Genomic DNA, 14,914 nt, shown 5'->3' on the forward strand with positions numbered 1-14,914 from the left:
TGCTGATGGATGCTCTTTTGTTATCTCTGCACTGCCTCACTTATGGCCTTTCTAGGGAGTGTTTCATCCAGAGACGGCTTTTATTTCCATTGATGTCTTTAAATGAGAGAGAGCAGAGACGTGCCTCTGTCTCTCGGCCTTAACATGGATGTGTAGCAGTTTCATGGCGGCTGTAGTGACAGGGAGATATACAACATCTGGTCACCTGACTTCATTGGGGAGCGGATTGGGGGCGGGGTCCGGTCCTCTGAAAGCTGAGCTATTCTACCTCGGATTCTTCCACAGCCATCGCTGCTGCTGGTGGAGGAGGAGGATGGAGGACACAGTGGTGTGAATGTGTGTGTCCCCCATCCCCTCTCCTCTTTAGACTGTCACAGCTCAGGGAGATTCAGCTCCGAGGGAGGCAGCCCTCCTCCGGTTTGGGAGAAGCAGGGCCTGATGGGAGACCTGTTGTGTGACTGTCGTGTGAAAGAGGGATGTTAGGGAGTCATGTCAGTGATGGAGGTATAGGAGGAATTGGGGGATGGGATGCTGAAGGTGCTACTCCCTTTCAACATTGGTATATTGATATAGATGTATTGCCCCTCTCCATTCGTCTCTAATGTGTCCAGGCACCATGACTGCACTCGATTCACTGTGTCCACCTAAAGGGATATATTGTTTGATGAATGCTATCTTTTTAGAAGGACATATTAAAGTGTCCCTTATCACCATCACTATTAGGTTTTTTTAAGTTCACTTACATTATTTAAAGATCTACACTGTCCTTTCTAGGGGAACATATTTGGGGAATGTGTCGGTGCGTAAGATGTTTTGTGCAATGCACTGGGCTTTGCAGAAGACACCAGGCCTACAGTAGTAATGTAACGCAGTGTCAGAGACGATCATACACTCATGCTATGATATATGAGAGTGTTAGGTGTTTATACGTCCTGCTGGTCAACTCATCTGTGAAACCGCTGCTGGGTAATTGGCCACGCTTTAGGTCTAAGACGCTGTGCTTCACTTGCCACAAGCATTATATATTCATCACACCTTCATCTACACAGGTCTGTTATACGCAGATGGACAGCTTATAGCTTTGTATTTTTTGTCGGCAGCGGTCTGGGTAGAGCTGCTTACCATCAGGTGAAATTATTCACACAGGCTTTTGTCTCTGTGTAGGTTACTGGCAACTCATGAACAATTTATATTTGCAAAGAAAGCTCACAGACATAAGCTGTTGCTAGTGAGAAGGTGCTGATGTGTCAGGTCTGGTCTGATGTGCGTGTGCGCTCTGTTGTAATACAAATAAAAGTAAAAATACCCTAAAGCTTACTGTATATAGTGTAAACAGAAATCATGCAGGCAAAATGGAAGCTTATTAAACTTAGCTTGGTTTTTCTGCAAACGCTTGCACTGCTGACCATGGTGATCAACTTACAGTGAACTAATGGTATTATTTTATTAATACATTTTTTCATAGTGAACACCTATTGGTCATCATTATCTTTACAAATTTAAGGAGGCTTATGGCTCAGTGGATAGTGTGCTGGACTTCGAATCAGGGGATAGCAAGTTTGAGTCCCACTGCAGTCAGCATGTCGTTGTGTCCCTGGGCAAGACACTTTTGCTCCTGTGGGGATTGTCCACAGTACTGAATGTCTGTCTGTAAGTCGCTTTGGATAAAAGCGTCTAACAAATGACATATACTAACGTGAAGAGTCATGTTATAAACTTCACATAAAACAGATCCAAAATCCACCTTGCTATTAAAGTATGCACTGTAAATAATGATGTACTGTTGATTGGAAACATTGGCTTAAACATTTGACTTAATTTAATCGATTATTTATTGTAGCTTAGTTTGTAAGCCAGATGTTTTGTGCAATACCTCCAACCAGGGCCTTCCTCACTTGGATAAATGTACTAGATGTTTCATTATTACTTGAATGGTGTTGTTAATATGACCGTCTGCGCAGTGTGACCAATAATACACTGGTTAATATATGAATTGTGTACAATGTTTTGTTTTGTGATGAAAACTTTCAAAAGACTATTGTATTCAGAGATGTTTTAAGTTAGTTTAAACAAAATACTTAATAAAGATTGTTGGCTGAATAGGCCTAATTCCCGATTTATATTCAACAAGCAATTGATTGTATTTTAGCAATGAATAGCAGAAAGATAGCTGAGTAAACTTAATAATATCGTTATCCTGTTATACAACAACGTTATTGCATACATTCCTTTAATCATGCATATAATCTGCCACCACATATTAAAACGGCCCTGCAACTTTATTCAACGTTAAAATCCGATGGTACAATCACAACTTTATTAAAACTATATAAACCTATCACTTTCCATATGTGCCTGGCCAGCTCCTTGACTATTAGTGTGCAGTTCTGGGCTTCCCCTAGTTTTCCACTGGCCGGTGTAACCCAACACACACAGCTTCTCTTACCTCACCTCCGCTAACAAAAGCAGTCGACACAGAACCTCATTTCGGCTAACAGGGCTGCCTGAAATATGATAGTGTCGGACCCACAGCCCGTACACGTAGACCTCCATCTGTTGAGGACTTACTCAGCATGAGTTATGCTGCTATTGTTCGAGGCACTGAGTTACCGTTGAGGACTTTTGTTGACAGTTTATAAATGTGCGGTGGCCTCATGTGGGGTGTTTGTGTGTGTTTAAGGGCAGAGCTGTCTAAAGCGGAGCAGTAGTCTTATGGTAGGTGTGTCAGAGCTACAGTCTGTGTGTTGTGGATTAGCATGTAGGATTGGAAGCCATCTGGCCATTTTGTCTAAGAATGGGAGGGGGGTAAATTAGAGAGATAGATGGAGGGTGAGTGAAAGAGACAGAGGAAACACTCACACACTGACACATTGACACAGCTCCCTCGTAATCTCCCTACTTGATGTCTGTTGCTACTTAGAATAGTGTGTTAGTAGTCTGTGTGTGTGCCCTGGTGTGTGTGTTTGTGACCCTCGGTGCAGTTCAAAGATAGTCCTCTCGTAACTTACACTTTCCCTGACGTATCAAGCTCATATGGCATCAAGAAAGTCAGAGAAATGTCTCGTGAGGATTGGAGATCCTGGAAAGGAAGGTGGTGGTGTTAAAGACTTTACAGTAAAATGATGCAATGAGTGTAGATGTTCCAGATGGAGAGAGACTTGGAGCAGAAAAGGATGAAAGGTTGCAGAGGAGGAAACAGGTTGAGGAGGTTTAAGAGATTAACTAGTTTCACTGGGTCAAGAGTTTGCAGGGAGTTGCGTAGGGGTAACTGTTTGGAGATGAACAGGCTAGATAATGCAACATGTTGTGGGAAGTTTACAGAGGATTTGAGGAGATTCCTTAAACTTGGTTCAAAGGGTGGCTGTTTTCAAATTGGGACTGCGACTGATATAAGCTCTTATTTTGGCGCTATCGTTTAAATGTCCAGCAATATGTAAATGTATGCTGTTATTCAAACCAACTTCTGTCTTCACGGGGAGCAACTTGGTTGGGTAAAGGAAAATATTGTGATGTGTCTTTGCCTCAGAACAAATAAATATACTCTGGTTTCACACTGATCACAAACAGCATTCCCCTGGGTGAACGTGTGTTGTTCTTGTATCCACCCAGCCACCTGACTTCCTCCTCCCTCTGACATATATATATACAAATAACAGTGCATTACTTATTGTCAGTATAAGTACAAACACTGTATGGGACCAGCCAGAGAGCTTCACATGCTCCAGCTATAATATCTAGAGAGACTTAATTCAACTGGAGTTTAATCACAGCAAGCCTTGTTTTGGATTTAGATTTAGATTTGTCAATGACAAACTGTGCTCATATTATTCACAAAAAATCCAAGCACAGTTTTGGTGATGCAATATGGCAAAGTTGTTATCATGATGAACATAAACCAGGATGTGTAACTCTGGGAGGAAGGGAATCATTTGTCACAAATAACACCTCTGAAGTGAAGAGCAGTCACACTGTTTCCATGCCTCTCAATGAGGAAATACATTTATTTCCCAGCTGCATGGAGGTGCAACTACTGTGAGTGGCAGCACAATGCCTCGGTGTATTCACTTGTCCACACAAATATGAGTCCTGTGGCAGTGTTTGTCTATGCAAAGTCATAACCTAGCTATTTGACAGGGGAAACGTTATCAAAATGAAATGCCTGTTTAGTAATGAAACAATAGCTCGTCTATATCATGTGCGTTAGGCGTTAGATATACTATAGAGACACATTGGAAACACTCAGAAGAACATTACACTTTATATGTCTAAACTTTAATTAATATTAACTGACCTACACACCATACATTTGAGCAATCAGCGCAGTAGCGACAGCATGTAGATATCCACAGTTTTCTCTTCCCATGTTCCCTTACAACGGGTGCTGTGACTCAGAGCAGGTGCACCAGCTGGCCTTGCAGGAGGGCATCACTCCCATCTCTGCCTCCAGCTGGCACACCAACATGCCCACCCATGCCACACTAATGCAAAGAAAGAACACACATATGTTGTTTCTTAAAGCGAACAATAGGAGTTGTGCAGACTTACCTGTGCTAGATGCTTCCATTATTGTCAGTTAATGTAACTCAATCATCTATAAGGGTCAAAGGAGCCAGGGCTGTCTTAGTTTTTGTTAAAATGGAACCAAAACCTCAATGCCTGTCTCAATTGCTGACAAGGTTTTGGGCATCTCTGTGGCCTTGTTGTTCAAGATGCATGATGTGTTACTGCAAATCTTCACAACGGCAACTTTCTAATAAAGATAAATTGCCATTAAAAGGTATTTAAGCTTTTAAAATGGTGACATTAACCACCAGGAGCTAACAGCAGCACAATATTTGGAATACAAGATTTAAAGTAGAATATTACTAATTAATACTTCATATTTAAAGAAGGACTCTCAAATGGGATTTAAATAAGCCATTCTGACAGACAGAATAGAAAAGCTATCATCAGGAAGTTCCTTTCAGAATAAAGTAAGAGTTATAGAAATAGGCATTGAATTAAATAAAGCCTTTCTGTCAGGAAGGAATAATGTCTCAAAACATATAACCAGTAAGAAACATCATTTGATTGACTTTTTGAATAGCTTTTTTGTCTCCTTGACAGAATGAGTGGCCATATTCTTTAAAACATATTTACGTTACTGGTTGTCCATTTTCATAGTTTCCCATCTGACAGAATAAACTGCATCACTTTATTTTTGTATGTAACACATCCAGAGAGCAGCTCAAACTGTCAGAGCATGATGCACAGCAGTTTTGTCAGCTGTGACTCTTCAGCTGTTTTTCATGATTTAAATGTAATGTTGTTTACCCCTGCCAACATTTCAGTTAAAAAAATAAGTGTGCAAATAGTCAATTAAATTACCTCAGAAAATAGCTGCAAAAACGATTATATTGAAATGTTGACATTTAAAAACTAGCATGACAGGTGTAAGACGTGTGTGTGCGCGCGCGCGTGTGTGTGTGTGTGTGTAAACAAAATGCATGTGTGTATCAGAGAGCAGTTAAGGGGCGGGTTCACCCAAACTAAATATGAAATGATCCTCAGCAGGGAAGTTAGGGAAAGGCAGATGTCTAGTAAAATAAGAGTCATGATGGATTGTCGGCTGTTGTGAATAAATGGGATTTGAGTGTAGACTTCCATATTTCTTTCTGCTTGGTGATGAATATATGTCATGTTTTCCCATAGCCTGTGAGCAGATGGTTCAACGGAAGTCAGATATGGTGTGGTAGGACCACTGAACATTGTAATATGTTTGTGTAATATATGTGAGTTATATCACCACGCTTACCATCTCAAATTGAAATGAATATGATATGAATGATAGTTGCTGATTGTCAACTAAGTGTTGCATTTTAGCACCCAAACACATTTGCATTGCAGTAATTTAATAATGTTTCACTTTGATTACGGGTCAAACAACATCTCAACTCAAACAACTTTTATATGTTGAGGATTTAGTACTAAAGTATAAGATTTGTATTTCTGAAATTAAACTAATTAAGTTTAGTTATATCAGAGCCAGTTTCATTGCTGTTCAGTATGAGTGACATTTGCATGGAAACAGCACAGTAATGTATTATATATATATATATATATATATATATATATATATATATATCTCGGTTGAAGCTATAATAAGACTGGATTATCTGGAGTTTATCCAGCGCTGCCCCTGGCCAACTTGTGGCCCCAAGCAAAGTTATATGTTGAGGCCCGCTGTGTCGCAAGCGTTGACGGGGGGGAGGGGAGTGTGCTAATGGAGCCCCGCAGCGACGAAACTGTGCCACGCCTACACTAATTGCGCCGCGGCATAAGCGCATAGGTGTGCTGCATTTGCGGGTCAGTTGATCACCTCCGCGAGGTGAGGCTCCCTCCGCGAGGTGAAGCTCCCTCCGCGAGGTGAGGCCCCCTCCGCGAGGTGAGGCCCCCTCCGCGAGGTGAGGCCCCCTCCGCGAGGTGAGGCCTCCTCTGCGAGGTGAGGCCCCCTCCGCGAGGTGAGACCCCTCCGCGATGTGAGACCCCTTCGCGAGGTGAGACCCCTCCGCGAGGTGAGGCCCCCTCCGCGAGGTGAGGCCTCCTCCGCGAGGTGAGGCCCCACGCAGTCTGCGTGATCTGCGTGTAGGGAGGGGCGGCCCTGAGTTCATCATACAATCCATTTATAAAAACGCCATAATGAAGTGAAACAAGAGCAGACACAGACATCTGGCTAATGGCTAATAATAGATCTCTGTTTACTGATTAGAGATGTTTATGCACTGTGCTGGGTGTAGTGTTTGTTGTCATGTTCTGTCTCCATAAAAACAGTCTTGATTCAGTAATATGTATTCAAAGTGAACTGACAGTTGTTGAGATCTCTGAGGGATGTAAAGTGGGAGGTCAGTGTGAATGGACGAAGAGGAACTATCCATTCAGGTTTGCTTTTGATATTGTGTAATCATGCTCTATTTAACATATTATGAACGGGTTTCAAACCAACACGATTAAAAGATGTTCATGTTCAACATTTCCATGGCTTTCCCCCAAGGGATGTATATCAGCTAAAAATAGAAGTTGGTAGACAAGTTTGATTTTTTTTTCCAGAAATAAAACACATAACTCCTCTGCTGTGATGCAATTGAGAAACATTGAACAAAGCAATTTCACACTCTGTGTAACATGACAACTCTTGACAAGTGAATCAGTATTAATGAATATGTAATGACGCTTTTTGAGCTCTTGCTCAAACATCATTAATATGTTATTGAGTTTTTATTTCTTCTTGAAAGATATTTGCTGCTGCTCAAGATTGTTGCAGATCTATCAGCCACCCCCCCATGAAATATGAGAAAGGAACTTTTCCACTTAAAGTGAACAATACAAGATTGACGCTGACTTGAGCATTAACGGTCTGTGTCTCACCTGCCACTTGTTGAAGCAAATTGATGCGATTGCTGTGACGTTCCCTTTCATGAGCTGTCGGCAGCTGTATGCAAAGTTTCAGAGGAGGACCAGGGGAGGTGGAGCCCATCAGACAAAAACTGATGTGTCAAACATTTGTATTTCACAGTAACCAAGTCACAGACATCAATGTTCATCAGATGTTTTGATAATTTACTCATTCTAGAAGTCGACTAGACATATTGGGAATCAAACATACAAGATATAACTTGTTTATTGGATTCAACTTGCCCGATAAATACATCTCAAAGATATTTACATTGCGCTTTGAATATAGTAACCGATTATTGACATTCTGTCTGTATGTTGTATGATCTGCTAACCCTAACCCTATCTCTGGCCAATCAAATGGGCCTTGTCTGATTGGTCAGAATCTGCATGTCACTGAGTCTTATTGCATCAGTGCTACCGTACTACTCTGCGTGGTAGATGCAGGAAAGTGTAACAAGATAAGAGCGAACTAAAGTGTGACTAAAAGAGCAAGTCAGTCATCTGACTATAGTTTGGATGCAGGAAAGACGATGTAGCACAAATACTTTGCAAGTCTGATACAAGAACTGACTACACTTTGATATCTGGTTATTTATCAGTGCCCTAACAACGTCATTAAATAATACAGTTTTTCTTACACTTGTATTGACCTTGCCCAAATGTGTGACTCCGTAAATATTGACAACTTGAGTTTATGGTCTCAATCACTATTTTCAAGTCTTCTTCAATACAACATTATATTCTTTTGTACACAATGATCCGATTTAGAGTCAAATACACAGTAAAGCAGGGTATGCTTTGTTGTTTTCAGTTCATTAAAGTAAATGGACTATTGTAGTTGTCTTGTTCAGCGTTCGGTTGCACTTACTTCCACACTCTTGTGTCATTGCTGGTTCGACAGTAGTTCATAAACCAACAGGTCAAAATGTCTACCTCCACTTTTTATATAAAGTTTACGATATTAACCATCACTCTGCAAGACAGCGAATTCCCCAAAATGTCAGACTTCTCCTTTTAGACTTAAAGTCCAAACCCTGTCCCCAGACAACAACTTTAATATTGGGCAATTCTGCAAAAGCCTGGATTACATTCATCTATTCCAGGTCATCTATTCTGACTTCCTGGACAAAACCTCTGATACACATCCAATATAACGTAAACCCCAGAGAGACTGGAGTCAAACCCCTGAAGAAGTGATGAACCCTCATGAAAATATCAATCTAATAACATCAAAAACACGAGGTGTCACATAAAATGGTGTTCCTCAGCCAAAAGGACAATGCTGCCTTATGTTGAGTTTTACTTTAAACTAAAAATGAATACATGAAACTAGGATTAGATAATCTGATTTCCTTGCTGATGCTCGGGCATGTTCGACCTCATGAGGTTTTGATCTTGTGACCATACATTCTGACCCCTTTGAAATGGCGTCCTTTTAAACAGAATTGAACTTTAACACCAGTCCTCCTCCCCCAACCTTCATTTAAAATTGAAGGGGCGGGATGTCATCTGCACCGTTTGTGTTTTGTTCTGACCTTGAGAGGCCAACCATGTGAGGGAGGAGTGATTGTGCAGTAAAATGTTGACATCTGTGTGTCGTCAGTTTCCAGTGCTATAATGTCTGGTTGAAGTGTCTGCTATAAGACGGGTGTCAGGTTTCTCCTGTTAACAGTGGAGCGAACTCTCTGACCAATGTGTGTGGACAGCACCAAAAATAAAGGAAATAATAATGTCTACTGCAGCTCTGGAGCACCCCTCCTTCCTCCTATATCCTTTTGAACGTCCTCTAGCTGTCCATCCCATCCAAGTAATCAGCATCCTTCAAAGGAGCACAGCCAAAGCTAAAGCCAACTCAAACAGAGAGTGTGTCGTAATCAGGGCCATGAAGAGCCGGGCTTACGGAGCCCCCCCCCCCCATTACTGGGCAGCCATGGGCTCAAGATTAGAGCCTCTTCCTGCATTTGCCATTCAAATTCTGCATTAATGTTTGAAAGAGAAAAGGAAAATGCCTGCTCTTCATGGATAGATTAATATTTTAAGGCACAGAAATGTGAAAACATGAGCAGTAATACGTGAGTGAGCCGGTGTGTCTGTGGTGGCTTTGTGTGTGTTGTTTCAGAAGCTTGTACATGTATCTCTGTCAAAACTCAAGTGAAGCAAAATGAGGTTTGGGGTTATCATTTGTGACCACTTCTCATGTTGTGATTCCGTGCTAAAGCGTATTTTTTACCCAAATAGGTCTCTTAGTGATTCCTCGCTTCTGAAATACTCCGGCTTGCTTTAGAGTTGATTTATGATGTTTAGGGACTAGCCTACTGTCTGTGTGCTTCAGAAATAGGAGCTTCTTGTTTCAGGGGCACTCACTGAATGCTTGTCTGTCTGCACAGTACATAGGTCAGTGTTTTATGTGAGTGAAGAACCAAGTAATGTCTGGGCCTCCATGAATCTGCCATCTCGAACTGCCTGCTGCTCTGCAGAGCTGCTGCAGGTGATCCAGCCTGACGACCACAGCTTGTGACGTATTAAAATAGTTCCATAATGTCTTCAACTGGCACAAATTCTCGCCACTTCCTGATATAGAAATGACCACTCAGAAACTGAATATTTAGTTTTTCAGCTACATAATTAATCCACGCTGCTCTCAAAAGGCAGACTGGAATCATTATATTTATGAGCTTTACCTTTACTGTTTTAGATAAGTCTGTACTTGCAAGGAGAACATATTATTCACCCTAGAAAATAACATTATATTTTGAAACACTTCACAACGTCCTGTTTCCTCGTCATCATCTGGTGCCGCAGCAGCCATTGATTTTCCTCCTCTGTGTTTGCTGGCCTGATTGATTAGATCCCAGTTTCTGTTGTCAGGTCTTTGCCACGTGCATATGCTAGTGGGTTCACTTCAGTACGTGACTATATGAAAGCGTACATGTGTTCAAAAGATTATTTATAGGCTTAGACATGATTCACAGCTGTATTAGTCTGGACAGGGCTGTGTGTGTGTGTGTGTGTGTGTGTGTGTGTGTGTGTGTGTGTGTGTGTGTGTGTGTGTGGTGTGTGTGTGTGTGTGTGTGTGTGTGTGTGTGTGTGTGTGTGTGTGTGTGTGTGTGTGTGTGTGTGTGTGTGTGTGTGTGTGTGTGTGTGTGTGTGTGTGTGTGTGTGTGTGTGTGTGTGTGTGTGTGTGTGTGTGTGTGTGTGTGTGTGTGTGTGTGTGTGTGTGTGTGTGTAGTGTGTGTGTGTGTGTGTGTGTGTGTGTGTGTGTGTGTGATGTGTGTATTGGAAAACAAACGGGAGACATGGTGTATACTTGTATGTGATCATTGTATTCAGTATATCCTCACAAAACTTTTTATTTTATGATCATCTTTTTTTTATTTAATTGAACTTTTAATGCAAAATGGTACAACATGTACTGTTTAAATAACGTTTATTATATGTATTATTATGTGTATTATTATGAAGTATACTGACATTTGACTCCATGTTTAAATGTCATGTGGCACATACTGCACTGTGTCTTCTTCACTGTCTTTACTTCCTGCAGCTCAGTTCTTATGACAGCAATGATGTCGCCAAGTCCCTGCAATCATAGTGACAGTGCTTTGTAAACAGCTGTTTCACAGGGTTTTGTTGTTAGTGACACGCCTAACCTCCAGTCTAAGAAACCTGTTTGCTGCTGTTGTCTGGACTCTCACCTGGAACAGGGCCAACACGGTAGAAACTGCCAGTAGGCACCCCCACCCACCACCAGTGTAAATACAGGATAATAATCATATTTCCTACATTCAGAACAAAACATGTGTCTATGTGTAGCTGTTTTGTTATTTCAAATTAGTGTGTGCGCTCCAGCTAAGATGAATCAATGTGCAACTTTTAATAGTCCTCCAGTATGTCACCTTGTCATTAATCTGTTTTGTCAAGTTCACACTTGATGCCGCCCTCTCGCTTTTTCAGTCTGTAGTTTCTGTCCACCATTTGTTTAATTAAAAATGTAAATACTATCCACAGCGAGCTCTGATATTAAAAGTACTGGCTGCTATCTATCAAATTATTTCCTGCACTGATCATAAACTTTTTTCCAATTTCAAATAATTACAATGCAGTTTCTGCAACACACTTGCCCAGTGAAGCAACATTATTATTCTCCTCAGACAGTCAGGGGAACAGAAAACAGTGTCCAGTTCATTATGAAACATCAAGATTGTGTTAACTTGTATGTCTTTTATCTCAGACCAATGTCAGATGTTGTTCACATAATAAGTATTGGCAGCTATTTGTAGTGTTGTTGAATGAAAAGAACATTAGCATAATTACGCAATCACACATTAATAGTTAATGCCATCCAGGGGAATAATAACTGTTGGATGAGATGAGAAACTGATACGCCTTTATTTTGAAGTTCCCGACTCACAAAAATCACAAGGGTTATTTTTTTAAAATGTTTTAGCGTGTCTGTACGTTAATTGGGTGAATGACTTCTCAATCAAACACTGGTCTTTGTATTTAATGATTTAGATATCGTATCGTGGTGTCTTTGTCAAAACAGTAAAACATTGTATTGTTGTCCAAAGATTTTATTAAATATAGTTTTTGACATATTGAAATATGCTGATTAGATCAAGTTCTTCGAACATAACCCTGGCTTTATCTAGAAGCAATTAAGGAAATATTGTGACATGTTATTGGTTTATAAACTTGTATCAAGTCAGAGGTCTCAAATGAGATAGCGATTAAGGTAATAATAAGTCATACATTTCTGTTTGTCCTATCAAAGCTAGAAAGATCACATTACTGACAAATAAGTTTCAAAGGAAGACATCATCTCACTTAATAATACTATTACTGGAGGCTGATTTAATCACAGTTCTTATAATCAATAAACCATTATTTTTGCTCATCTTTACCGTCATTCAGAAACAGATATGTTGTGAATTTAACAAGCAGACAACCCAGATTTTGTCTCTCACAGGAAGATAGTTATATAAAACTGTAAAAGCCACGGTTGCAGATGCACATGTGTAATTTGTCGGAGGCAGTGAGTGCCGTGTAAGAGCCGAGGAGGGTCTTTGTTTGCGAATGTAGGTCTCCACTGAGGGGGCGGCTGCATGGCCCACTTTCTGGGACAGTTGTGCTGCGCATCACATGATGGGCTTGGCCTCGGGGCGAGTCAGTGAAGGAGTTTAAGATGGATGGATGGAAGAAGAGAGGATGAGTGATGGGGACGTTTACTCTTGCCAGTTGCTCTTAGAATCAACTCATGGTTACTGTTTTCACATCTGAACAGACCTACTGGACATCAGACTCCAGAGTTTGGTCTTTTACTAAATCTAAATATGTTCAAAGTATAAGACATATTAGCCAGGGTCACTCATAAAGGATTCCTCATTGTAAAATGCAGAAAAATATACATATATTCAGTCTTTGTACAGCACCAGCCAAAGTGTTGCTTACAAACTGGTTTAAAGCTGAAAAAGAATCATTGATCAGACAACAAAAACTATATTAAAAAAAGGGAAATGAATGGCCCATTGAAGATTTAATATCTCCAGGTTTTGGACAAGGTCAAGGCTTTTCTGCCACTTTTGATAGAATATGATTTCACCAGATAAAAACAACTTTATAATGTGTGCCCCCACTGCTTAACATCACCCAATATGCCCCGGTTGCTTCAGTCAACCTTGATGTTTACAAAATCAGTTAGTCCCTTGATATGTTTTTTACACTGGGTAAGTTTTAGTCAAAATTCAAGGTTATGTTTGTGCATCGATTAGATGCTGTTGGTACCTGTACATGTGGATAGATATGTAAATTGTAATCCCTGTACATTTTGCTGTATGATGTCCTTTTGTTGTTCTGTTGTTTATGTTTTTATGTCTTCATGTGGAACCTACTGCTGCAGGTCTCCCTTGAAAAAGAGATCAATGATCTCAATGGGATTTCACCTGGATAAATAAAGGTTTTGAATTTGAATCAAGAGAGATGTTGTAACCTTCCCATTCGTCAAATTTGTATTTTTAACACTGAACCTCCATCTTTTTTTTTCTTTGACAGGACATTGTGAGTGCTTCTAAAGATGTCTGATAGTGTTGATATTGAAGAGAAACCACCAGCCCCCCCCTTGAGAATGAACAGTAGTTCCCGAGACTCTTCACTGAATCACGCCACTAAACCGCTTCCAATGGCTCCTGAAGAGAAAAACAAGAAAGTCCGCCTGCGCTCCATCTTCCCTGGGGGAGACAAGAGTGAGTATCCTCCCCCGCACGTCACCCTCACCCCTGCCTCGCAGTGATACACAAAATGTACATTAACTCACTAGAAATCAGCCTGTAATCAATCTTTACTTACTTCCTGTAGCAAACAAGAAGAAGGAGAAGGAGCGTCCTGAGATATCCCTCCCCTCAGACTTTGAACACACCATTCATGTTGGCTTTGATGCTATAACAGGAGAATTCACAGTGAGTGTCTCTTTCTCCTGACATAAGACGTGCTTCTAAAATCTTCCTGTCTGAGAGCCGCAGGCAAGCATTTCTAAAATCACAATTCCCTAAAGTGATAAAGTCAGATAATGATTTTATTTCCTCCACATAAAGTTGGTAAGACTAGTGACTTGAATAACAATTGCTCCATCTCCCGCATCAGGTGAAACCTGTGCTGAAATAATTTTGATTTTATTGGTAAATGACATTTAGCTGCAGTTTCTGTTAGCAGTAGATGTGTTATTATCATAAAGCCCTGGATATGCAATGACACAGTGTTAGCTTCTTCTTTTATTGCCGGTTTAATATTCTTTACACTTCATTAGTTAATGTTTTTTCCCTTTTATTTAGAGAAAGTATTTTTCTTCTTTATAATAAACACCAACAATTAAGCACTCAAAGTTATATATAAGGACTATTGCACTCAGTCATCTCTTTAAAAAACCACAAAAAAATGCAACAGCGCTAAAACAAATCTCATAAAGCTTTTAATGTTTACTTTTTGATTCCAAATAGATGTGTATTGTAGCTTTCATTGAATCGTTGTCTTCTAATAAATGTGTTGCATTAATTTTAATGTATAATTGTTAATGATACATTTTTGCAAACTTATAAATGTAAATGATAACTATGTTTATTTACTGTTAAGTAACATATTTTGGTTATGGAAATATGCTTTATAGCTAAATAAAGCAACTGTAATACAACACCAGGACTATTCTAAAACTCTAAAGTTGTGTTTGTTATAGAACTGACAGCATAATTATTTTAATAAAAGAACTGAAGAAAATTACAAGACTTAAAACCACTTTTACACTCAAGAGCAGCATACTGTGTTCTGCCCTATTTGACTTCAACTTGTCCATGACATCAGTTACAAAAAGTTCCTTGTTCATTTGATATGCTATTTGCTTATGACGCACAGCACCCTTTAAGACAGTTCAAACCACAACACTTTGATTCCCTTTGTCATGGTTTTCTGTGAGGATACACTATATTATTGG

The 14,914-nt window shown here is 40.1% G+C and overlaps 1 protein-coding gene across 5 annotated transcripts in view; it reads left to right on the forward strand.

The window, feature by feature from the left end:
- The window catches only part of LOC117535474 (serine/threonine-protein kinase PAK 3), a 51,650-nt gene that overhangs the window by 21,508 nt on the left and 15,228 nt on the right, over nt 1-14,914 (forward strand). For all 5 annotated transcript variants that reach the window (XM_034199966.1, XM_034199972.1, XM_034199952.1 and 2 more), the window contains 2 exons: nt 13,486-13,676; nt 13,789-13,889. In XM_034199966.1, the coding sequence (XP_034055857.1) occupies nt 13,508-13,676; nt 13,789-13,889 (270 nt within the window). In that variant the 5' untranslated portion in view covers nt 13,486-13,507. The remainder of the gene's footprint in view (nt 1-13,485; nt 13,677-13,788; nt 13,890-14,914) is intronic.

Source organism: Gymnodraco acuticeps, unplaced genomic scaffold, assembly GCF_902827175.1.
Source record: "Gymnodraco acuticeps unplaced genomic scaffold, fGymAcu1.1, whole genome shotgun sequence".
In the NCBI taxonomy this organism is placed as follows: Eukaryota; Metazoa; Chordata; class Actinopteri; order Perciformes; family Bathydraconidae; genus Gymnodraco; species Gymnodraco acuticeps.